The sequence below is a fragment of the Pinus tabuliformis genome, chromosome Q, assembly GCF_031772625.1.
Source record: "Pinus tabuliformis cultivar Carrire ecotype Pingquan chromosome Q, CPIR1, whole genome shotgun sequence".
NCBI classification, from domain to species: domain Eukaryota; kingdom Viridiplantae; phylum Streptophyta; class Pinopsida; order Pinales; family Pinaceae; genus Pinus; species Pinus tabuliformis.
This window is the reverse complement of record NC_142296.1, coordinates 774,440,137-774,467,125: the sequence shown is the minus strand read 5'-3', so window position 1 is coordinate 774,467,125 and position 26,989 is coordinate 774,440,137. Positions and strand designations below refer to the sequence as shown.

At 37.4% G+C, this 26,989-nt stretch overlaps 2 protein-coding genes across 7 annotated transcripts in view; both read right to left on the bottom strand.

Moving 5' to 3' along the window:
- Positions 1–21,784, bottom strand: part of LOC149221776 (long chain acyl-CoA synthetase 9, chloroplastic-like) — a 124,820-nt gene extending 103,036 nt beyond the window's left edge. The window contains exons 1-5 of one of the 6 annotated variants that reach the window (XM_089385237.1): positions 21,644–21,784; positions 21,056–21,162; positions 19,768–20,303; positions 19,335–19,415; positions 2,578–2,850 (exon numbers count right to left, since the gene is read on the bottom strand). In XM_089385237.1, coding sequence (XP_089241363.1) covers positions 2,578–2,850; positions 19,335–19,415; positions 19,768–20,214 — 801 coding nt within the window. In that variant the 5' untranslated portion in view covers positions 20,215–20,303; positions 21,056–21,162; positions 21,644–21,784. Of the gene's footprint in view, positions 1–2,577; positions 2,851–19,334; positions 19,416–19,767; positions 20,304–21,055; positions 21,163–21,305; positions 21,325–21,418; positions 21,438–21,583 lie in introns of those variants that run through there. The other 5 variants (XM_089385241.1, XM_089385236.1, XM_089385240.1 and 2 more) reach the window with 5 other exon arrangements.
- On the bottom strand, positions 6,780–10,784 carry LOC149221777 (uncharacterized). Its single transcript, XM_089383032.1, has 3 exons — positions 7,670–10,784; positions 7,407–7,548; positions 6,780–7,312 (listed from the first exon to the last, which is right to left on the bottom strand). Exons 1-3 carry the CDS (start codon positions 7,811–7,813, stop codon positions 7,284–7,286), a joined length of 315 nt encoding a protein of 104 aa, XP_089239158.1. The 5' UTR covers positions 7,814–10,784; the 3' UTR covers positions 6,780–7,283.
- Positions 21,785–26,989: the final 5,205 nt, after the last annotated feature.

The following is a 26,989-nucleotide window of genomic DNA, read 5'->3' as shown; positions in this document are numbered from 1 at the left end:
CTGTTCCTGTTTTAACTTCTTCATTTCTAAACACAGGGTTTGTATCTGTGCTTGGATTTGCTGAACTCCCAACCCCAGGTCCTGTAACGGAGTTTCGTGCAACCTCATCGCTGTCTCCAATGCTTCAGCCTAGGTTGAGATCTTTTGTTGTGACAAAGTCGTCCTCAGATGCAGTGTCAATGACGCTACAAACCAAGCGCAGTGTTGCACATCCGACAATGTCATGTTTGCTTCACGGATGGTACTTTTCAGCCTTTGATCCAGATCCCACGGGGTTTCACCAGGTACCATCGCGATCTCCTTGAACCCTATGATCGACTGTGTTTCTGACTTTGGCCGGCTAAACTCTTTCTTCAATTCAGTCCGAATCTCTGCTGTCCCCGCATTCGAGTGATCGCTTGAGTACTTTATATACCATGTCAGCACTCAGTCCTGTAGCACGCTAACTAAAGTAGCCTTTCTGATATTATCATCCGTAATTCTGTGTGCGTCCCATATCGATGTCACCACGAACCAAAATTGTTCTGGATCTTCGCTTCCTGCTCCTTTGAATACCGGTAGCTGGATCGCGCTCGTCATTTTTAACCTCTAGTTTGCGCGTCGGTGTATTCTGAACTACTATTGTTCCTGATCCCTTTGACCTTTAAATTCTTTCTCTATAGAGTTCCAACGCTCCTACATCAGACACCCCTTAGGCAAATCCCGGTCCCGGCAACGGAACCATTTGTTCGCTTATATGGGCCTGACCCAGGTTCGGAAGAATTATTTAGCCAAACAAATCCCGCAATTACTGGCCCTTTCGGCAACAGCTTGCGGAGCGCGGACTGAGGTTTCACTCGAGGTAGCAGGGAAGGGTGCTGGAACCAGGTTTCCGCACCCTAGGGATGTCTAGATGTGGTCTGGAAGCTTCGCGCACCGTTCTGCAGCCTCGCACTACTCTGCTTCCGCGCAGATCCGAAACAGGGCGACTTTTCACTACTAATTACTTAATGATTTGTTATAGATCAGTTCTGCTTGTGAGGGTTTTTAAGCAAACATTTAATCAAGATAACCAGTGCACGCACTTAACAGAAATACAAATTTTGCATATATTCATAACATGAGCATACGCGCATAGATCAAACAGTTATATTAATCATACATTAACTAGATCCGAAAAAATTCAGATTTAACACGGTATTTCAAAATCAACTTATCTTTATTAACTTTCTTCACCAATACATCCAATTCCATCCTGCGCAATCAGTTGCAGGGGTCCGCACACACAGCTGCGGACTATTCCAGGCCTCTGCGCACACAGCGGTAGAGCCTCTATCTACTACCCAATACCCTCGACTCGGACTTACAGACGCTTCAAGACTTTCCTTCTCAAAAACCCATTACATCCCAGATCCAAGATTTCATCCCAAAAGGCTACTTTCTACCCATAGAGCCTCGCTCTATTTATACCTTTCCATGGTCCGCGAACCATAGGCAGGCCGACTCAATTTACGTTTATTTACATTATTTTTGGGCGGACTACCCTTTGACTCAACTTATTACAAATCGCGCTCTGCGCATCCCGCAAAGTCTTTAACCAAAATTCCGAGCTTTGTGCCTCATAACCGTTACGCGGGGCTTCTGCTACCCAACAATTACCATTTTCTAGGAAGTGTTCTACAGCTGCAACTTGTTATTAAAGAAGATCCCTCTAAAGATGGTTGGGTTTTTATAAAACCATCAATGGTAGCTTCAAACTCTAGTTCCTCAGGGTTGCCATTTCATCTTCCAAAACTTGAAAGGCTTGGAAGAAGAATTTCAATTTAAATCATTTAAAACAACAAAGAAATCAACCACTACGTTATGATCAATATAAAGAAAACTGGAGGACCAAAAAACTCCAAGGACTGACAATTTCCAAGAAATATGTGAAATCATATAAGTAACTTTTTTGTGATTTCAACAGTGCATATTCAAAGAGTATGCCCTGTTTGCAAGGGTGCAAAACTAGCTAACTGTATGTACTTGACGACAGCATGCGCACTCTAATGTAAAGAGGGTTCAAAATTAAATTACATTTTTATATATACAATCGTTCTATAGTAGTAAGTCAGCATCCATAAACTCTAAACTTTGTTATGTTTTGAAACTTTCCATTTAATCCTACATCAATCTCACCTTTACTTCGATTTCCTTACTTCCTTTAAGGGGAGAATGATTAAAAATTCACATCAGTATATTAAGCTGTTGGTTCTACATCCATTGAGACCAACTTTGGTCTATCAGACTTTAAGGGAAAAGATGAAAAAAAGGTAAGGAATTACTTGGTTTGTTTTAGAACCTTATTTCTATGTTCGAAAATATTGAAGAGAAGATTTAACCTTATTTCTATGTTCGAAAATATTGAAGAGAAGATTTCCTAGATCTCTATAGTTTTGATGGGCTAAAAGGTTAGGAAGGTCAGTATTGTAGGAAATATTTTGAAATTCACATCTAAGTGGGCATACACAGGACATTCTAAAAGAAAGTGCTTGTCATTCTCCACATTCTTACTACCACCTCCTTCATATAAAATCCAACCAAAGAATTTGTACCAACCTTAGGCAAGCCAGTACTGCCACTTGTATACATTATGACTGCAATGTCAGCAGCTACCGGAAAATCTGCATCAACAGGACTCTCCCGACCCAAACGCTCAACCTTGGACATAGATGACACTGTCCAGCTGCTGCTCCCTCCAGACAGAGATGGCTCGGATGTAATGCCCTCGTCTTCCATGTAAATAACATGCTTTACAGTATCCAATTGTGTGCTTGTATCAATCAGCTTTTTTAACTGCTTGCGATCACAAATCACTGTTGTCACTTCTGTCTGTCATGATAGAGGACAGTCTTAGATTAGAAAACTAAAATGCGGATAAACAATTGAAAGAGAAATTATCAAAAAAGTTATCATTATTCTGCAACATACACTTAACCTACACTTAACCAAGAAACAGTAAGTAGATAGCACTTGTTGGCATTACTATCATTCATTCCATCATGCACCAATTGACTTAGAAATAACTAGTATATATCAAACATGAACTATTAGAAGAAAAAGAATTACTTGGAGGAAAAGGAAGATAAAATATTAATTCAGGTCTAGAAAATGCAAAGATTCTAAAGCATACAGTAGCCACAACATACCTTATAATTATTGTCAAATTGAGTTAAAATAGATGACACTAAATGAACTTATTTCTGACAGTGAGGCCATCAAAGAATCCTAGGTTCCAACCTAGGAGGAGCTTCCATTTTGTCATTGTGTTGTTATCGTGGCGGTCTTTGCCAGGAGACACATCATTTTTCCATGGCACAATACTTGTTGAAGCACACACCCACCCATTGGCCCACATGTTCATGTTGATTTAATCAGTTGATGATTAGTTGGAGGTTGAACTATTGTTTTATTAGAAAATTAACCTTTGTGCACACAGGCTGAAGTATATTTAACTATTTAGTTGTTAAATTAATTCATTTGATTACATTGGATGTTATTGGATTCAACACCCTACTTACTCAGTTGTTGTTCACAGTTAGGGGGGTTATTTGGCAGTAATTTGAATTTTTACTGTTGAGCACTCTCTTGGGCACAAATTTCCAAGGATTACATGGTTATTCTATTACTGGGGCAGTTCACACATCCTCTTAGGGTGCACCCTCTCTTGTGCACATGGTTTGGGGAAATCAATTGATGGTATTGGAAACAAGTAAAACAACAGAGTCTTGACATGGGCAGTAGTGAGTTTTAACCACCTTGACACTTCTACGTAGGGCACACTTCACAGGAATATATTTTATTACTTGTTGGGTGGTTGAGGTAGTTACAACTTACATGGCATAACTCTCTAGGGTGTTCCTCACCTAGATGCTCTCTCATCTTATTGCACAGATATTTCAGCTACACTTTTCATCTTTTGACCTTCACTGGAGAGCTCCCTCACCTCTTTGACCTGGCACATATATTATTTTATTCGAGGTGATTATGGAGGATATTATTGAGAGGCACGTGGCATCTTGCAAAGCTACATGTGGAACATTGCATGTATTTACTTCATCTTACTATATTTGAGCATATTCTTCGAGGATAAAATTGTGGAAACACTGGAAGTATATATTTTATTATTTCATTGAAGTTTTGGCATGGTCAAAACCCTGAATTGTCCTTATCACCATGGATTTGTCTTGTTGGAGACATTCCACTTGCTATTTTGGGGTTTGACTACTACAACTCTTGTGGAGCACTCCATCTACTTGGCACTTTGTTCATTCATACATGGAGTTGGTTGACTTGGAAATCACACGTGGATTGGTTACATGCATTTCTTAGACCACTTGCTTTTTGGAGGTTGATACTCTCCTAAGAGAAATATTTTATTTTTTTATCTCTCATGCACCTTAGAGGACGCACTTTGTAAACTTTCCTATATGGACCCTTGCACACAACCTCCTAGGCTGAACATTATTTTAATATATTTTGCATGCATCCATTTTTTAGTGGTGAATTCTATGTGGACATTTTGCATGTTGACTTGATCATCATGCCTAATTTTAGTTGCACGCCCTCTCTTGGAGAGCTCCATTGTATTATTCTTCCTATTTTTGGAAGTGAGTGAATTCTCTTCAAGAGGCTTGTGTCCACATATTGTGATACAGTTAACCATGGACTGAGGAAAGATATAACTAATACATTTTTATGATATTTGTTTGAGTTGTCATGGAGTTCGTTAGCAAATAATATTTCTTTATTGAATAAGAGAGGAGACTCTCTATAAAGAGGAGCTCTCTTTCCATTGTAATGTTTGTTAAGACTTTGGGGGACTGAGGAGCTCTCCCCTTGGACTCCATTTGTAAATCATATGCTTGAAGCCTTAGGGAAGATTGGAGGTATAAAATCTTCTATTGTGACGCTGATAGTAATGTTTTCATCTGTTGATTTCTATTGTAGGAAACCTTTGTATTCTTGATGTGAATGACTTGTTTCATTTGGATAATGTAATGTGAGGATTTAACCCCTCTTATTATCATTGTTGCATCCAACTTACACCTAATAAAAATAATTTCCGCTAGCATTATATGGCATCACATTCATACCGACATTTTTGAAGCACAACTAGCTTTCCAAGGAAAATTATATGTAATAAATTTCAGCAAGTTAAGGAAGGCTACTTTGTGGCATGCATAGCAGCTCTTATTGCCTAACATATTCATGCACTCACCTTCATTGATCTATGCTTCATTGACTCCATTTTCCCAAGGTGTGATTAGGAACTAGGTCTTGGGGTCTCTATCCAACATTTTAAATAGCACAACTAGCTTTCCACAGACAATTACATGTAATAAATTTCAGCAAGTTAAGGAAGGCTGCTCTGTGTCATGCATAGCAGCTCTTATTGCCTAACATATTCATACATTCGCCCTCTTTGATCTACGCTTCACTGACTTCATTTTCCCAAGGTTAGGCATTAGGTCTTGGGGTCTTTATGTTCATCTTTTATTCTCATACCAGTCATTTTTCCACATATACTACATCCATTTGTTTTGCATAGGCTAACTTTTCAATAAATCACCTTGTACCTCGACCCTATAGCTTTAGCAATCTTATCCTAGGGATGCACCTTTGGACTTGGAGAAGAGCCAACCAAAAGTGAGAGGAAGAGCTACTGCATAATAACACTACACCACTAGTGTTATTATATAGGTGTGAGAAATGGGAGCCAAGCATAGCTGGAAACAAATGAAAAGAGTGCAAGTACACTTAATAACAAAGTTCATCTGGATAAAGGTATGCATTCCATATGAGATGCTTATGGTAGGGTTATACCCAATAGAACTCAAAAAAATAAGGAAGCTAATATTGTGCAAAAAGAACATGGACAACAAAAGGATACCCAACAAGATCCACAGAGTGGAACTAAAAAGAAGAAAAAACACATGGAAACTGCAATGTAAGAAGTGGTTTAACCACTGAAATATAGTGGAAGAAAACTGCCTGACAGATAAGGAGATGAAAATACAGTTACCAGAGTACTACAGAAAATGCCAATGGAAAAGAAACATCAAGAGGGAGTACCAGTATTACATAAACAACTTCAACCTACAGGGAATGATCAAAATTCAAGATTACCTAAACTAAACATCTCATGGGGAAAAAAGAAGGAACTAGCCCAAATAGGAGCTAGCTCACATAAACCAAGAACGCACACAAGATGGAAGGTGCCCAAAGATGAATATGGAAGCAAAACACATCAAGGATGTTGTAATATCCCCAATTTTGATTTTTCATTTAATAGGATTAACAGAGTTTATAGGGGAAGTTCTAAGCCCAGCACAATTTTGCAATCTGGGCATTGGAGACATTTTGGGTACGTGGGACTTAGGAGAAATCCAAAATTCCAACCTTAATGGAATGTGGGGGCCACCCCTCGTGGAATACACACCCCTTGGAGGAAAAGTCAATTGTGTGGGAAAGGTGTCGAAATCAATGTTGTGAACATCGCGATCGGGATTAAATCGGCAAGGGGAAAAATCGGAAAAAATTGGAAAAAAATCAGGAAAAAAAAAATCGGAAAAATCAATAAAAATCAAGAAAAATCGGCAAATACAAAAATATTCAGTTTTTTCAATTTTTTTAATATCTAAAGCATCTACAACATAAAATAAATGCATTGACACATAAATATGATGAAAATAACTAATATATAAGATGTGTAATATCATTTCTAGTGCTACATCACACATAACAGTGAATCATGTCCTAAATAGTAAGTCTTGAGTCTCAACTCAGCCTCAATATATCAACAAAAAATATAATAATGTATCTCATATCATGAGTCATAATGTCATATACAATGAAATGAACCAAATAACTAATACTATTGATTTCCTCTGCCCTTTTTGCGAGAAAATGCACTAGCTTTCCCTCTAGATTCCCTCTAGATGTAGATGGCGGTGGAGTTGGCAGTGGACTCTGTTGTGCTCTAGAAGCTAAAGAACTAGGAGCTACATGAGGTAGACCACGTCCTCTACTAGTGACAAGGGTAGCCTGGGTAGGTGTTGTCACCTCCTCCTCCTGTTGCTCCTCCTCCTCCTCCTCCTCCTCCCCCTCCACTACCTCCTGCTCTAACCAATCAGCGGTAGACTCCATGAGAGGCTCAACCCTCCATGCAGCAGTGGCGTCAATCCCATCCAATGAGATGGCCTCCATATCAGGTGTCCTCTCAAGTTGCCTGACCCACAATCAAAGATTGTAGTAGACGTAGGCTATGTCATTAAGTAGCTAGGACTCCAACCTGTACAAGGGTCATAAAATAATAATTATAAAAATAATATTATTTAATGAATTCAAAAAATTAATTGGAAATTTGGAATATTCTAAATTTTAACCTATTGCGCTTTTTAGTGTGTATTTTTCCAAATACACTCCAGTTGCGCTCACATCCTGAGGAGCTACATGTTTGGCTGAGCACTCGAATGGCAAGTCTTCGCAGATTGGGTACTCTGCCACCATAGCTTCTCCACCATGCATCTACAACAAAATTACAAATAAGATAAACATAAGAAAAAAAATGAAATTTGAAAGTTGAAGCAAAGTATGAAGTTATGAACTTGAAGAGAATGAAATTTGAAACAAACTAAAAAATACCTACCATTTTAGTCTTCCTATCAACCACTGCCATGTCAAAGCTAAATGTGCAACCTGCCATCCTGTATATCTCCATTTCTTTGGAGATTTTTGCACGTTCCGCTGGAGATGGCACCATCCTCTGAACACAGGTGAAGAATTCATCCATGACCTCAGCATTAAATAAGAACCCACAGGGGTAAGCAAATGCAGGGTTCAAGTAGATCCCTACAACATGAATGGGACGATGGAGTGTGTTGTTCCAACGTTCATCAATCACTTCCCATAGGATGAGTTGTTTCTAAAGCCCCTCATATCCCTTATCATCATAGTAGGTCCAAATGGATTCTTTGGCCCTGTCCATGGCCTCATACAAGTAGCCCATTGCGGGCTTGACACCATCAACTAATCGAAAAACCTTTACCAAAGGTTCAGTAATGTTGCACACCTCCCACACTCCCGCACAGAAGCTTTCTTGGTATAAAACTAATCTACATATGGCCTCTCCCTCTGGTTTGTGGTTGAATGCCAAAGCACGCCACTGATTTGAAACAAACATTCTCTTTGCATCCCACATAGAATTCAAGAGGAATTGAAGAGATATGAAACTGGTGGAAAACGTGTAATGGCGGGGCGCACCAACTCCTTGATGTTGGTGAATGTTCTCATCAAATGCAGCACATATGCATGATTATATATAGATTTGTAATGCTTTTTGATGAGTCAACAATATCTTTGACAAAAGGAATTTTTCCTATGTCCTCCAATATCAAATCAATGCAATGTGCAGCATAAGGTGTCCAAAATAAAATAGGATGTCTCTCCATAAGCATCTTGCTAGCAGCAACATAATTTGCAACATTGTACATTATGACTTAGACAACATGTTCTGGACCCACCTCCAAAATAAACACATTCAGCAAATCACATAATAATCGTGCATCTTTGATATGTGCAAATGCATCAACAGATTTCATAAACATTGTCCCATTGGGACAATTAACCAAGAAGTTTATAAGGCTTCTACCTTTTTGATCGGTCCAACCATCTAACATCACAGTACATCCTGTGTGTGCCCATGACGCCCTAAACTCCTCCAATCTCTTGGTGCAGTCAACATTTTCATTTTGAAGAATGCGGCCTCTAAAGTCATCATAAGAAGGGACTTTGTACCCTGTGCCAACAATTGCACTAGCATCAGCAGGAGGCTGGAAAAATGGATTATTCCTTGCAACGCTGAAAGGAATATCACTCCAAAGAAGAAACTTACCCAACAACTTGTCAGCTTCTTCTTTCTCCTTTTTTTAATAATTGAAGAAATAGATGGTTGTGAACCGAAAGTGGTTCTAGGAACAAAATATGATGAGGCAACTCAGGGTTGGTTGTAGATACTGATGCTAAAGTAGAACCAGTGTCACTCTCATATTCACCTCCTAACACTCTATTCCTTATTAGTTGACTCTTCTAAGTTGTCTTGGATAGTTTGGTTTGCTCTATTTCTTCCAACGATCTGAGGGCTCTTCAGATGATTTCAGGATTTGTATTGGTGCAAGGCCCTATCTCATGTCCAGGGATATGTGAAAGGTGATACTTTAATTTGTATACCCCCCCTGTCATTTGATGCCCACACAACTTGCAAGTCAAGTTTGATCTGTCAAAACCTCCATCAAGTTCACCAAATTCCCACAGAGGGTTCAATTTCCTTGGCATGTTTGTAACTTTGTTGAACTCTTGAGTTTTAATGTAATATGAAATTTGAAGTTGAACCTAGGGCACAAGAAGAATTGCAAGTTCAAAAAATAAAAATAGAATTTACATACAACACATTGAATTTTTGACAACAACAAAAAAAACCTCAACTCAATCAAACAATAATAGAAAAAATGCACATTCAAACCCAAGCAAAAATGATGCAAAAAAATAGGGCACAAGAAGAAATTAAACTTATAAATCTAAGAATCAAGTTTTTGCATTTTTTACCAAAATGAACCATCTCCACTCTATGCAACAAAAATGAAAAAAAAAAAAACACACAATCAAATCCACTCAAAAATCATTGAAAATCAATGGGTTATAAAAACCCAAGAAAAAAACCAAAAAAATGGCCAAATTTGGTGCCCATACCTAGAAATCATGCTTTGTTGAAGAAACTTGGTCCAAACTCGAATTTTTCTTGCTTGGGATGCTAAATTTATTTCGTTTTTCTCCTCTCTTGCCCTTGTAGATGACTTCTTCTCCTCCTCATCTCTCAAACTTGCCCACTGTCTGCAAAAAATGACAAAAAAAATCCCAAAATCGGCTCTTAAACCCGCTATTTCCGCCCATCACGATTCTTTCTAGTCGGATCGCAATTTTTTGGCAATTTTTTGAGAACAAAAAAATTGCCGAAAAAATTGAAGATTAAATCGGGAGCGCGAAAAAATCGCGATGTTCGTAACACTGGTCGAAATAGTTGGCTAAGGGACCCACAAGGAAAAAGGAGGCAATAATTATAAATAGGGGGTTGAAGGTAGCATAGAGCAATTTTGATAATTTGTCATTTTACACATTGTTGCTCACGCTATTTAGCTAAGTCACCGGTGTCATTTAGCACTAGAGGTTTCCAAGGAAAAATCTCACCCTCTTCTTTGGTGGACCACAAGTGCCACCCTAAGGAGGCAATTTCTACTCTTCTTTGGTAGCTAAGAGAATACCACGCAGTGGCACGAATTCCTGGCACCAATGGGACGCAAAAAAGGAGCTACGCAGGGCTTGGAGAGGTATTGGGCTGGAGAGAAGAGATTTGTTGTTGCTAGATTGTTTCCTCACTGTTATGAATATAATTCATATAAAAATAAAAAAAATATAAATATAATAATAAATAATAATAATTAATTAACTAATGGTTAGTTAGTTAGTAATTAATGAAGAGGCATGTCTTAGAAACATGACCATTCATGAAAGGGCACCTGCCTAGTGTATATAAGTAGACCCTCATTCTCATTTGTAATCATCTCATATCTCATCAGTTTTTATATAATATTTAATATACAATTACTATCATATTATGGATGTCTACGTCTTCTAAGTCTTTTGAAGATTACTCCGCTGCGTATACAAACATTGTTCGTTACATTGGTATCAAAGCCAAGTTGGCAGATCCCGACCTTTGACCATCAACTTATCATCGCAACTAAAGTGTTTTGCTACACGAGTTGGAGTTTCTCCATTTTTAATTAGGACTTTGGCCACTTAAAAAAAGAATTGGAAAAAAAATTATAAAAGAAAAGAGTTAAAAAACAAAAAGAATTATTTAATTAAAAATAATAATAATAAGGCCTTTGGCCATTGACATTTCAATGATTCTGGTAAAAAAATAGTCTGGTGTAAATTTTGAAAGAGAACATTCATATATATAAAAAGGTTCTACATTATTGATAAAAAATGCATGATAAAATCAAAAGAGAATCTTTCCAAATATCTTTAAAACTGTACGTAAGAGAAGGAAGAGTAGATAAAATTATCTTGATTCTTCATTAAGTGGTTTACAAGCTCGTGGTTTTAGCAACCCATGGTAATTGCGCATGGTATTTTCAAAGTAAAAAAAAAACAAAAGGAATACAAAATCTCTTTATGTGAATGGTAGGTTTTACTTGTTACATGGAGAAAATTCATTGAGTCAAAGGCACATAAGTGAACATATATTTTATATTATACCCCAAAAAGGTGAATAGCCATGTTTCACTAGGGTTGTAACTTTTCAAACAAATAAAAAAATATTATAAATAAAAGATATATAAAGAGAAGTATTATATTATAAAGAGGTATTTTAAGGAAAAGTTCATGTCATAAAATTATTGAAAATATATATAAGTACAAAGCAGGTACTATTATAGAAGGTTACTTAAAATATCCATATATTAAAGTTTATGAAGGGTTAAATCTAGAAATATAAAGACACATAAGGATAACAAGTTATAACAAAGGAAGAGTATATTTTAAAAGCATTATAATAAATATAAGGTGTAGTTTATTTAAATAATGCAGCTATATTAACCTTTTTTTTAAGTGGGAAAAAATATATAATTGAGGAAAATAAAAATTAAAGGAATTTATAAAGGTGTTCAAGTTTATCAAATAAAAAGGCACTTATTTTAAAGAAGAAGTCCATTTTTGAAGGAAAAAGGGATGGAGCTTAAATTTTAATTCAAAGATGAACAAAGAAACTATAGATTCCATATATAACTCTACATTTTGGACCAGATGTCCATTTTGTCAAATAAAAGATCAGTATTTGTCGATTATTCAAAATCGCACAATAACTTGTCCAAAATGTCGAATGTTGTTTACTTTGCAAGAATATCCAAGTAATACCCAGACGCAAATAAAAAGATAAAAGAAGAAATCGCAAAACTTCAACAAAAGAGCGAAGCATTAAGAAAGAAATATAAAGATCTCGAAGATCGGTTTCATGAAAAATCAACAGAAAGCAACGAAGAAATTTGGCGCCTAAGGGACCACAATGAGAAATTACTTTCACAGAGAAAAAAGTCCAAGGTTAAGAAACAAAGACTAAAACAAGAAAAAGAAAGTTCTGAAAAGGAACTAAAGGAAAATCTATCAAAAAAAAAAATTGTGCCTAAAAACCCTTAATCAAAAATTATTAGAGCAAATAAAACATTTAAAAGATAAAGAGAAAGATACTAAAGACAAAATCAACAATTCAGAAAATGGCGAACTTTCATGTCTAAGGAATCATAACCAAGTCTTACTTACGCAAATAAAGAAGCTTAAAAGACTTACGCAAATAAAGAAGCTTAAAAGTGACAAGAAATCACTAAATGACAAGTTATAACAACTTCACGAAGTAGTATCGAAGTCTCCAGTTGTTTAAGTCCAAGTTGAAGATAAAGAAACAAATATCGATCCAGTCAAAATCATAACTCAAACAGAGGATAAACCCACTGAAGTGAAGACACATGCAAAAGTTGCAGTTCAAATGATGGACATTCAAAATGATGATTCAATAGCCAACTCAACAACAACAATACCTAAAGGAAATCGGGAAAAAACCACTAACATGATAAGGGAAAGTCCAACCAAAAGAACTATTTATCGACATTCGAATCACAAGAGCAGACTTTCCAGTGGCAGAGGTGCTTTTCTCAAGAGAATGAATTGGTGTGGTTGGGTCTGCGTCTTTTTCCCCAGGACTGCGCAGAGGGTGGTGAAGCTATTTGTGGGGAGGCTCAGTGAGTGGGATTGAGGAGCTAGAATTGTTTGGGATTTAATTGGAGGGGAATTGGAGGAGATTTCCTAGCTTTGAGGAGCAAAAAATGCTCCAACTATCACAAATGACATTTTCCAACAGCAAAGAAGAGGTATGCATCTTGGGGTCAATTTTGGAGTGTCAAAACTAGGATAAACACTTTTTGGGTTTATTGAGGAGAGGCCAAGATTCATTTGGCAAGATATTCTGAGTAGATTTGAGGGGTCAAACAAGGATCCCAACTTAGCCAACAGTTAGAGGAGCTAAGGGAAATTCCGAGGTCAACATTTGGCCAATTCCTTCGTGGGTTTTTGTGGGTTATTGGTGGAGAGCCCGGGGTTAATTTCCCGGAATTTTCTAAGCACCGAAGGAGGCGCTAGCAGCCATTTCTTGTAGCCAGCAATACAAATTTCAGAGGGACGGCGTAGAGCTTGGTTGGGGATAACCACACTTGTGTCACGCTTGGTAAGTATATGCTTACGAATGATTTTTATGTGATAGAGTTGGCAAATACTAATATATGTTGGGAGTCCAATGGTTGTACTCGCTAGGAAGGTCCGTGATGAAATACCAAGTGATGGAAATGGAATTCTGAGACCCAAAGGGCAGCAAGGTAGTACTAAGAGGCATGACCAATGGGGGTCCCCGAATTGTCACAGCCCAGCAAATGGAGGTCATACCCAAGCAAGGCGATCTAATGAGGCAAGATATGAAGAGAATGTTAAGCATCACACATTCTTGAGAATTGAGAGCCCACCTCTTAGTAAAGTACTCCAAGAATAAATTTGCTTGCAAAGTATTGGACAACCTCATTCATGATTACATGTACAAGGTGGAAAACAATATTTTCTATGAAAATAGATATACTTTGTCCCTGAATCTGCACTCAGGGAGAAGCTCGTTAGAACTACACAACAACTGAATGGAGTCATTCACCCTCAACTCAAGAACTATACAACATGTATAGAACAAAATATTGGTGCAAATAGGGGCCACAAAGGAGCGCAGATTGTAGTAGGAGACCCCTCTAAAAAGCTTAAGGGAAGAAGCACACGTCGCACTGGCTATCACAGACGCTTCAAGGGACGTGGAAAAAGGTACGCAGCAACAAAAATGCCTTTTAGGATGACCGAAATTACAAGAAGAGATCTAATCCATGGAAATAAGATTATTTTCAACCCACCTCCAAGTCAAGTAGCCATTATCAAGGTTGTCAAATGTTTCCTGTCGAAGAAAAGTGGCTGCAAGATTACAAGAGAGATTGTTGTCACTAAAAATTCGCAGTTTAATGGGTTGTTCGCCCACACAGAGTTGAAGATTTTTTCAATGGCCAATGATGCCTAGAAGACAACACCCTAAAAATTGGAAATAAGTCACCTTCAAGGGAAAAGGAGCCAGCAGCAAAGCATGGACAACGTGTGGAAAATATTGCAAAGGTTTCACTACTTAAGGGAGGATCCACCACCAACGAATTGCTTATAAATAATGTTGCTATGCTAAGAGAAGGAACATCAACAACAACATACAATTGTATCTTTTGCCCAGAATTCACTCATGATGAAACAAGTGAAAACAGCAACTATGGCGTGATGGTGATTCTTGTCAGCGTGTTAATTATCAAGCAAAGGAAGGAAGTTACAAAGGTTGAATAAGAGTTTTTGGAAGGGGAAATTTTGTTGCACCCACATCTGTCATTGCTAGGGGGCAAGCAATGTCGAGAAAGGGGGATTGTAATGTCCCCAAGGGATTAATTGGCCGAAAGGACGAAGTAGCCTATCAATCTCTGTAGGCTATTGTCTTTGATAAAGGGGCAAACCCCAAAATACCAAATGTTGGGCAGCAGAGGGCAGATTTTGGGGCATCTGGGGAAAAAGCCCAAATTTGGGGTTGCCATGAACCCCACTCAATTAGTTAATGAGGAGAAACCCCCACAAGGAAATCTATAAATACAAGAGGGTTAGAATCATTTGATCATTGAATGGGATCAATTTGCCTCTGTTTTTCTTTGATCCTAAGGCTCTGAGAGTTTTACGACCCCTTTTTCCTTTGACTAGTTTCGGTGGAGATGATCCCACCCTACCCAGTCACCCATCCTTGTTCTGGCACAGGTCATTGGAGCAAATTGTGGATATGGTTTTGTTTGGTTCAGTAACAAACCGGTATCTTCTATATGGTAAATTGTGGGGTTGTTATATCAACAAGTTGGACACTTCTGTTGGAGAAAATCGCAAGATCTAGTTTCTATTCGTTTAAGTGAATATTAGGTGACTCGTCCAGCTGGGATGATCGTACTGATAATCGGATTGGCCATTTCGGACTAGCACCGAGCAAAAACACAGGACACGGGAACGCAGGGGAAGAAAAAATAAAAATAAAAATAAACCCAGCGCAACCACAAGGCTGAAAAACCGACCACATAAAAAGCGAATTTTCCCTCAACAACCTATCATAACAGGACTAGTCAGCAGACTGAACCGCATGGCAATCTAATCGAGCAACAAAACAAGGCGCAACTTGTTACGATCAACAACAATTCTAATAGTAAGTTAATTTACAAGAGTTTGTTCATTGAAGGAACAATACAGGAGCATGTTCATTGAAGAAACCAAGGGTTCAAGCCTCTGTCCAGTTAAGTGGAACTTCCTCCCTAAGCAACAAATGTGATCATAGTTGGAACAAGGTCGTAGACAATGAGTCATAATTAGCATAGCAACAATAGACTAGATAAGTGTTAGGGTTGCAGTGGTTTACTAAATATTTGAGAATAACAACAGCACTGTGAATCTATTGTTTTGTTGGGCAGATAGCCCTAGTTTATTAAAGCTTTGTTGTATTAGTGTTCAAGATTTTATATTCATGCATTACAATTTAAAGCCACTGTTATTTGAATGAACGAAGGAGTTTTGTTGTGATGTAATTGAAAACCCTAGATAAACATAAAACCTAAGGGAAAAATTGCCCTAGTACACTACACGTGTAAGTAATGGGGAGCTTACATTACGTCCACTTGTACCATGGTGGTCAACCGTCAACAAGGTAGGTCAATGTGCAAAAAGCACAACTTTCACATATAAGCACCAATTGAGGTGATTTTTGCACCATGGGAATGGTCTCGATGTGTAGATCAACACCAATGGTGTGGGCAATAGTTTTGAACATGGCAACCCAGAAAACATCATTTGATGCGGCAAAATGGTTCCAGAAGGTTCCAAACTAGGATCTACCATTAAAATGGGCCATGCATGCCAATTCCTCCAATTGCTCCTCCCAAAAAGTATCAAGATAGATGACAAATTATATGATGATCCAATCCAAATAAGTACAATCAAAAAAGCCCACAAGGTTCTACACTCTGTAAATATCCTCCAGAAATGACCCTTCAATGAAAAATTGACCTTTGAAAATCTTTTGATCATTACAATTGGCTCTACCTTCATTTGATTCTCATCCAAGTTGGTTTGACGTGGCCCTTTATCAGTTGGATAGATCCCTACATCTACTTGGCATCCTTTGCCATCTCATTAACAATTTAGCCACCCCTTTCTTCCAAGCCTCGTAGGGACTTCACCAAGGATGCCCTCTTTCCCCCTCCTCTTTTTGATCATCACATAAGCCCTCAGTTGACTTATAACTATTAAACTTCACTCAGAAAATATCAAAGGTATCAAGATGACTGAAGGACCACACATCACCCACTTGTTGTTTGTTGACAACTTGCTTCTCGTAAGAAATGAATCCACTCAAGAAGCTAAAATATTTGCTAGAATTCCAAATCTTTTCTGCTTAGCAATTGATATGGAAATAAACAAGACCAGATCCTTCATTTGTTTCAACCATGTACCCCATTTTCACCTATCCATGATTATAAAGTTTCTCCCTTCCCTCGAGAAAGATTTTGAGGTGAAATTAAAATAACCTAGGATTTCACCTAAAACCCAACAACTATCTAAATTCAAGATTAGGTTTGGATTATCGACAAGGTAAAAGCAAGAATGAATCATTAGACCCATCATTGGGTCTCTCAAGCTGGCGAGATAATTTTTATTAAAGTGTGCTCCATGCCTACAAACTACCTAGCTCTTGCCTCCCCCTTAAACATATTCTCTCTTGGATCAAAGAGATATGTTTTCAATATTTCTGGAAAGGAAATAACAAAGATAGCAGCATGCCTTTTGTCTCTTGGACATCCCTGTCACAACCAAAACATATCAAGGGGTGGGGTATGAAACATACTAACACATTCACCTTAGTGCTTACAAAAGGCACATGGAAACTCATCAACAATGGAGGTCTTTGGCAAGAGGTTTTATACAGCAAATATATTGCCCCAATTTCACGAGAGGACAGGGTCCAAGACTCTCTTAATTGGCACCAAGGAGGCTCCATTTTTTGGAAAGCCCTCATTCTACCAGCCAACATCATCATTAAGTATCTCTGCTAGAAGATCAGGAATCATTCAAAGGTAAGAATGGGCCCACACAAATGGGCAGGCCAGGATTTGAAATAGATCATAACTATACAGCTGTAGGAAGCTCTCCAGTATAGATAACACCATTAGCTATGTCCCTAGAAATCAGCTCCCTCGTACAGATTTGGTACACAGCTCAAGAGATTGGACTGAATGGTATAGTTGGTCAACAATGGGCAAGGTTTATAAGCCAACTCCTCGAAGCTGGAATACACCTCAAAGGATAAGAGGACCCTTTGATATGGGGAGCAAATCCAGCCTCAGGAAGATACAGCATAAATATGGGGCATAGAATCCATTCCCCCCAGCACCCCTGAAACATGTCAGTGGTGGTATTCAAAACTCAAGAAAGTTAAGGCATCTCCAAAGACTATTCTTTTTGCCTGGCTCTCCATAAATGGAGATGCCTGGCTCTCCATAAATGGAGATGTACCAACCTGGGAAATGCTAAAAGAAGAGGTTAGCATGGGAGGCAGTAGATGCCCCCCCTGTGGGGAACAAAATGAATCTAACTCGCATTTGTTGGTCCACTATCATTTCGAGAGAGAACTCTAGGTTGCATCCCACTGACTAAGTACACAACCTCCACAATGGTTGGAGGTACAATATCAAAGCAGTGTTGGACCACAAGAAAAATATTACAGAAGGAGCACACACAGGAATAGCATTAGTAGAGGTAATATGGTCCACCTGGCTAGCTAGAAATGAAAGCATCTATTTCAAAATACAGAGGCAAGTATATATATATATATATAGAGAGAGAGAGAGAGGAATTGTCTACAAGTTGAAAGCCAGCAGGATGCTTCCAAAGGTTCCAACACCCCCAAAGCCCCACAAACTCATACTCCATACATACCCTATTTTTTTTCAATGGACCTGGGGTAAAACTCTGGACTTATTGAAGAGAGGGGTTGGTTCATTTTAACATACCATTCCAAATTATCATTTAATCTTGGTATTGGGAAAGTAACAAACTATCAAGCAGAACTGCTTGCTGTTTCAATTCTTCTGGACCTAGTTGAGAAGCTGGTATCAGAGATTTGGACATAGTTGGCAACTCAAAGGCAATCATTGGATGCATTATGATGCAGATGAGAAGTTGTTTAGTCAAACAGCCCCTCCAAAAACAAGATTTTTTGGCTAGTTTTTTGGTGGGTGAGGAGTAAACAGGCAACACCTACTTATTTTTGGAAGAATGTATGATTGGACCATATTTTGAACATATGCAGATCAGTCTAAGATGACTAAATAGTCAGCTCTAAAATAGAAAGTAATGTACCAGCCTGACAAGCTGTTCATAAGTGCTCCTTTTCAAAACAAATGGTGAACTTTTTTCATAAGGAAAAATACACACATGCATCCACTGGTTAAATTTAAAATAAATTAACAATAGTTTTCACATCTCAATAAAGATGGGTTCAAAATGAACTAAACCTACTATAAATCTAGAAATCATAGCATCGTAATTATAGGAATTCATATGATAAAAGAGAATCAGAATAAAGAGAGAACACCATATCTTCTAAAGGTTAAACTTAGAATTTACAAAGATATGGGAATGACCATATTCAATGTTCATGAGAATGTGAAAGACAGAATGAAAGATACTTAGACAGATAGGTCAACATGCAGAAAGGATATTTATAAAATGTTACATCTATTTGAAATTGCTTCATAAAACTCATAGAAAAATTGAAACGAAGAATTCAAGTTTTCCAGGCCGTGCAACTAAGATTGAAATTGCTTCATAAAGCTTCTAAAAAAATTGAGATAAAAATTCAAGATTAACAGGCTATTCTGTGCAATTAAGATTGCCAATGGACGTATGCTTATTCCTTGCAAGATAAGAAAATATTTGATAGGATAATCATAGAAACGAGTTTTGCCAATCAAACTACTATTTCACAAATGAAATAGAAAGCTAAAGCATGAGGAGGAACAACATTTGAAAAAATAAAAGTTGATAACACAAACCTCATTTAGTGAGTGAGCAAGAGCTTCCTCTCCCAAAGAAGCATAAATCGTAACTACTGTGTTGTTGTGACGGAAGCAACCCTATTTCAAAAACAGATTCACCAAAACTTGAGAAACAATCAAAGCAAAAACAAAACTGTCATCTTTACTTCTTAGATATACAAGGAAAGGAATTCATGGCAAAGACAATTTTCATTTGCAAATAGCAACAAACGAAGAATCCCATTGGCCTTACCATTTGGCTAACTTTACCAAAAGGCTAACAAAAACTCCAAAGATTAATACCCATTTCTTCAGAAATCAGAATACCATCAAACCGAGAGATTGATGCCATGCCTAATCTAAAAGAAACTACTAAAAAATTGGATTTGAGTATTCGTGGTTTTAAAAAACAACCTTTGCTATTACAAAAGATGCTAGATTGTCAACTCACTTGCAAGGCAATGAACCATTCTGCTCGAGTTTCAGCAAAAATGGCAACACGCTCTCCTTTTTCATGACCAAGTGCTACCAAACCTGATGCAAAGTTACAAACACGCTCGAATACTTGCCCATAACTTAACCACTCATAATCTCCCAGATGTAGCTTTTCAAAACTCTTGCCATCTTCACTGACTTTCGTTTCTCTGCTAATCAGCTTTCGGGTTCCGAGTAAGCGCATTTGTGCATGTCTTTTGCATGCTTGCTCAAAGAGGTCCGCAAGAGTTGAAGCTCCTTCCCACGGCGTTTCAACTAAGGAAGAACTGCGATGGTGTCGGATTGCAAAACCACCATCCCCGTCCACATCCACAGGCACTCCATATACCTTTCCCTTTCTTCTGTTCCTTAACACGAATGATAGCAGCACAGGCACAAGGATGCCAACAATGTAGGCATTCATCTTTGTGAACAGGGTTTATTGCTGGACAGATGCCGGAGAATCTGCTTTTAATGATGACTGCAACAAGGGCACAGTTGGGTCGCTTGCATCTGCAGTTGTCATATGAATTGTATAGATGGTGAGGAGATTGCCTTGGAGGGGATCCCAGATCCTTACGCTGGCTCAATTAAGCATATCAACCAAAAAAGAAAGCTAGATTGTTGGATATTTAATCTAGAGTACAATCATAAGATGCCATCTACCGCACAGGCAAGAGATAATCTAACATTCTTAGTATTCTTCCATTGTCAATGTTGATATACTGGTTAGTGGTTACAAATAACTGCTCTCATCTCTTTCTAGAGATCAATAACAAGGGCCTTAAATAATATTGTTTATCTGACACGCTATTAAGGCTACTTGACAGAAAATTAAGAGTAAAAATAAAACATCAAATTGACCATGCCAATTAATGCAACATCACAAGAACAGAGGATAATATCAAAGCTGATAGTTTCAAGCAAAAGCATTAGAATATTTTACCAGTCACTTGTTCAATATACGATTCAGCACAGAAACATGGGCATTTACTAAGGCATGTGAAACGGACAACCAAGGAAATTTTCACCTCAATCTTAATAAGAATAAGTTTTAACTCCAGAGAAAAGTAATAATAATACTTGGAACACAATCATGACCACAAAATAGGCACCAAAGATGTCTTCAGACTAAATGCCGTTGTGCACGAGTTCGTAAGCTAACATAAGCACCTCTAAATGCTTTTTTTGATAAAAACTGAAAGGTGCTCTGCTGAAACTATAATTGATCGCCTTCTCAAGTCATTCAACTAAACCTAACGTACCTGGCCAGTAACTTAAAAAACTTAAGCAAAATTTAAAACCTTGCTCATCGACAGCAACTGATCTTCAGTAGCGGGACTCATCGGCCAGGTGAAGGAGGCTAACATACCTGCACAACACATCGCTCAATGCAATCAGAAAACCCCGAGATATTTATAATTTCAAGCCATCAGAACGTTAAGAATCACGCTTTCAATTCACACTAAATAGTAAAACCCTGTAAATTTCCAGAGAAAAAAAGGGAAGTAGAACCTAAAAAGTGAATAAGATTTTCCCGATTCTGAAACAAATCAACTGCACATTGCAGCTAGCCAAAAGGAAGAACAAAGAAAAAAGATACAATAAAATTAAATCCAAATAACTGCCTGAGTACTCATGCTTTGACCCGATGATCTAAATTCAGTGATGTATTCTTGTTTTTCAGTCAAGATTGACCTTCAAAACAAAAAATTTGCAAAATTGAGTTTAAGTCTACTGTAATCTCGATCTTTTATGCACGAATAACACCGATGAGAAAGATGTGTCTTTACCTCTACAGAGAATTCACAGAACACATGAATGAAGAATAAACAAACCCTAAGAATGCATACCGCACATGCGCGAAGCAGTGTCGGGTTAGTTATGCAGCATTTACAGAGCGGATTTTACGATGTTTGTACCAGGCCCCCCTTTTCATTTTCCTTTCCTTAATTAAAGTCATGTTTCATATAAAACACGTCATTTATTTTTAATCATCCATTTATCGAAGAAGGAAGTGTCTTGGAAGGGACAGTTTACACAAACTTGATGCTTACCCTACCTCGAGGTCAATGGTGTTGTTCCGGATTCCCTCTCCTCTCCTTCCCCATTTGTGGCGGTGTCGAAGAGATTTGTCACCGCTGTCTACGTGGCATATTGCTTTCACACACTTAGGATAGTCAAATTTATCTCTTATGCATACGTGTTATTATAAGAGCCACACCTAACTTGAGATGAATGGTTTATTATAATGGTGTGGAATAAGGGGCGCTCAACCTACTCCACGACTATTTTGGGTGGACGCACAAGGCGGTGGAGGTCAATGCCCAAATGAGCAATATTTGTCCATCTCTTCGCCATATTTTGGCATTTCTTTTCTTATTGTCCTTCTTTCATTTTTTTTCTTTTAACTCCCAAAATGGCTTTGGCCCCATTCTATCTTTCCATCTTTCATTCCCCCTTCTCTTGTGGTATATGATATGCAACTCCAAAGGCATGTGGGTTAGGAAGCATAAAAAGAATAAGCTCAACAGGAATCAAGCTCGTATGGTTGCCTCATTGTGGAGGAGAAGTTGGAGGGTGCAATTGCTCAGACAGCAATCAATAAGGAACAAGTGGTCTTCTCAAACTCCAAAGGAAAACATGTGGTTTACTAGACAATTCTTGCCTTTCCTGTTCTTTTTCTTTTCAGTTTGAGGACCAACACTCATGCAAACAATCACAAGCATTTTTGTAACTCTATCAACAATTTTTTGTTATATTTTCTCTTGTACTGTGCATGGACCAAGTATTTTTAGACATATCCTTTCATTCAAGGATCATTTGGTTTCCCTTTGGTGGAAAAATGGTCCCAACTTTGCTATTACAAGCATTATTATGGCCCTAGGTCCTTCAACGATCTCATGTTTGTATGTGTGTATGTAAAAAAAATATTATATGTGTGTATGTCCTTCAGCGATCTCATGTTTGCTTGCTTACAAAATATTATATGTGTGTATGTGTGTGTGTAAAAAAATAAAAAATAATAATACGGTATTATTTAAAGCCTCATGGGGTTAACGTCCACAAAGACCATTATGGTCTATTTGATCTTAATAATGTAAGCAATTAACTGAGCCTCTTGGTATTTTATGTCTATGATAAAAAAGAAGTGAGATAAGTGTTTTGAAATTATTGTAGTTTTGCTCTTGGGGTTAGGCTCTGCTAATGAGTTGGCAGGAAGTGATCCCCTTGGGTAGTTCTACCTGGATAGTTAGCGTGGATGTAGCGGCCACTAATCTTTGATGTTCGTGAACCACATTGGAAAAAAAAACAATGTAGAGAGAAATGTAACATTAAAAAAAAATAACGAAGATATTTTAAAAAACATTAATAATAAAATAATTCAATATATATGAAGGGGCATGTATTAACGTTTTAATATGGAGAATGTGAATCATAAATAAATTATTTCAATGTCTTTTTCTTTTTTCTTTTTCCTGGTGAAGAAAAATAAAGTAATTTCATTAATGTGAAAATGATGAGATCACATTTTGTGTATACACGGAAAAGTGCATTTTATAAAATATCCTTCAGAGAGCAATAAAATACATTAAACCTACAATAAAAAATAATAAATAAAAAAAAGATAGATAAATACATCTCTTCAATCTAAAGGAGAGAACTAAAAAAATAACTTTACAATGAACATCATGTGGAGATCATGAGATAAAGAGACAACATCATGTCACATATTTATATATATACTCGAAGAAAACAAAAAGGATCCCAAAAATAACAAATCCATCATAATGATATGAAGCAACTATAAATATTGTATGAAACATAAACAACAACAACAAAATCTTGTAGCACATAAATTTGACATTTGAATGGTTCAAAAGTTGGTCACTGAAACAAAACAGTGTGACTCATAACAAAGATCATAATATGTTCCACTATGACCCAATTATCTTTTTCCAGATTAAGGCCTCCTTTTGATAAGCAGTGTGCATCCTAGTTCCTTTCCCTGTGAATATGAAAACATGTAAAAGACATGAAAGAACCAATAATATAAGAAATCTCCTTAATAATAGGCTCAAGTAAAATGTTTATGCAAGAAAAAAATGTCATTAATCCAATTTACAAGTAGCTTTAAATCCCCAAAAATATGAATCCTCGAACATCCTTTCTCTTTTGCGAACAGTAACAGATATTTGCAGACAAGAAGTTCTACTTTGTTGTTAGTTCCTAGACCCAAGCCAAATTTTACTTTGAAAAAGTGATATGGATTGAGATATAAAACAAAACCACCACCACATTTCTACCCATTTTCAATAACAACATCATTAAAATATCCCCTTGGAATAGATGAATCAAAGCTTTTGAGTGAAATCACTCTAGGAGTAGCAGAGTTTTTGTCACAAGGAAAATGACTTAAAATAGCTTAAACCTCAATAACAATGTGTGAAGGAATCGACACCAAGTCCTAAAAGAACATGGTTCTAAGCCAACTAGATCCCCCAACAAATAATAAGGGGAAGGGTTTTAGTAGGATGACTTAAAGGATTAGTACACCAAGAATGTCATGCCTCCTCCAAACCAACACATGTCCATGAAATTAAATGACCTAATGCAAACCCACAATGAAGTCAAACTGTAACAACTTTGGGTTAAAAGTTCATGTAATAAAGTTAATAAAGACAAAATAAGACCAAGATCATGGAACACATATTCCAAGTTGAATGTTGGGCAAAGCATCCTAGTGGGCATCACCTATTGTTTATTGTGGCTAAGGGGAACTTGGCAAAGGCAATGGCAAAGACTTTGAAACTGTAAAAAAGCATTAATTGGCATTTTATTTATGAAAATAAAGGAAATTAGAAGAAAAGGAAGGTGAAAGGTCACAAGTTGCGTGTGAGGAGGAAATCAAAGGAAAATAGAGGGAAAATAAAGAAATTAGATGCATCAATAATAAAAAGGCATTAGAGCATCAGTTTGGGGCCTTTTGTCAGTTGAGTTTTGGAATTGGCTTCATAGAGGAGAAGAGCACCAAGAGAAGAAAGAAAGCAAGCAAACAAAGGAAGGACAAAGAAAGAAAAGGGAAGCGAGGATCAGCAAGTAAGAGTTGGATCAAGTGATTTCAACGGGAATACTTGCAGGTAACAGGTTGCATGTATGATTTCGTAGCTGGTTTTGGCATGCATGGTACATGCATGTTTGTATTTAGTTCATTTGTTGTCATTAGCATGGGTTTTGCCTGGTTTGATAGTGCCTTGCCTTGTCATTTTTGGATAACCATGGTGTGATGGGATTCATTCTTGGTTAAGCTTTGGATTGTCAAAAGGTTTTGGATCTGGGTGAGGTGGTCTTAGGAAAATCACAAGGGTTGGAGGTGGAGATGGTTTTCTTCTAGAAACCCTCAACAGGTAGGTGAAGAAGGGAAAATTCCTTAAGGGACGGGGAAAGAATTATGAGGCATCCAAGCTTGGTTTGGTTGTGTGATCCCGGGACCGGTTTAGGTGAGATCACGATAGTGTGAGGGTGGGGGTGGTTTAACCTTTGGATTCCCTTATTTGTTTATACATTGGTTTATCCCATGAGATCCCACATTCATGCTTGGAATATGACACAGGGGTGAGTGACTGAAAGAGAGATTTGATTTAAGCCAATCTATGGTTGGGTGGTACGTGGAAGTCCCTAACTTGGTTGGCCTTTGCATATGTTAATAAGAGCTAATTTCCTCTTGTATTTTATGACTAAATTTACTTGTTATGATGTGGCTTTGATGGTTGTTCTATCATTGTTATAAATCTGGTTATATGTTGGCTATAAGCATGGTTTATGGCAGATTTTAGTTATGGCTTTTATCATGTTTTGATTGGAAAATGAATGGTTATTGAATGCATGACCTAATGGATGTTATTGCAATTATTGTGAGAGGGCATTAGACCTTCTTGATGATTCTCATTTTTATTTCAGATCTTCATGTTCAGATATGAATTCATGGCATATAGACTTCATGTTCACCATGTGTTTGATGAAATGTTTATCATGGTTGGGCTTGGTTAGGTCAAGTTCTAGTCTAAGTTTTGGGTCAATGGCTTTGTCCTAGTGTCATTCATCATTATGGAAAGTTCTATCAAGTTTCGGGCAGAGGTTTGGATCCTAGCCCTAAAAAAGTGGCTCAGATCTGGAGGTCGCATGCATAGAAATAGGTAATTTAGATTGTAGTCGTTGGGAGGTAGGTTTATCCATGTGGCTGGAGGCTTACAGTCACTAGCTTGCCTTGTTATGCAAGCGACTGGGAGTCCATGTCACTAAAATGGTAAGTTAACTCAGGCTTATGGCACCTGGAGTGGTTGTTGGTTCTTGGGGGTCCTGTAGCTCTTAAGTAAGGTCAGTAAAGTTATGGTTTGTCGATTCCACTTCCTTAATTGTACTTAGGAGGTTGAGCCATGTCATAGTAGCCCTCCACTCATGTTTACCTCTGCATACCAGTGAAGGTGGGTAAATGTGGGAGGTGGTGTTACACAAACACTCTGGAAAAATGGACATAGCATGAAAACATTATTAGTAGATTTCCATCATTTTGACGAAGAGGACATCAACCCAAACCACATATGAATTTCCTCCAAAGGACATCCCAAATAGGAACCTTTTTCATCATAAGGCACCACATAAAAATCTTAGAATTTGGAGAGCATTCCTATGTCAACTACATATATATTATATAAAACAAGTGAAAATAAAAATATTTTATAGTTAAAACATTTTTACTAGGGTGCTATCAGAAAACCATCATAGATTCATCTTAACTCTAGATCTACCAAGAGTCTAAATGAATCAAATCTATCGAGGTCTAAATCTTTCCTCAAGTTTTACAGTCAAATAAAGGTTTGCATCTTGAGTGATTTGGTCCATTTCAACCCTTAGTAGATTCAAATTTAAAATGGACCTATGCTAGTTGAAAACATTCCATTTTTATTGGTGATACAAACTTTATTTGGTTAAGTAAGCCATGTCTTTTATATATATAATTTGTGTTCAAAAGTTAATGGTAATAAAAATTGTCATGTTTCATGAGTATGAATGATAAACCATGGATTGGATTCATAAATCAATGCATTCTTATAATTTATTGTTAAAAGAAATGTACCTTTAATTTATTGTTAAAAGAAAGGTAAAAAAGGTAGGCACTTACTAGGATGTACAAGTAG

Excerpts from the sequence above, each read along its gene's own strand:
- LOC149221777 (XM_089383032.1), bottom strand. The coding sequence starts at position 7,813 with ATGGATGAATTCTTCACCTGTGTTCAGAGGATGGTGCCATCTCCAGCG. Across the intron at positions 7,549-7,669 it reads TTGATAGGAAGACTAAAATG|ATGCATGGTGGAGAAGCTAT; the intron begins GTAGGTATTTTT and ends ATTTTGTTGTAG. Across the intron at positions 7,313-7,406 it reads CACACTAAAAAGCGCAATAG|GTTGGAGTCCTAGCTACTTA; the intron begins GTTAAAATTTAG and ends ACCCTTGTACAG.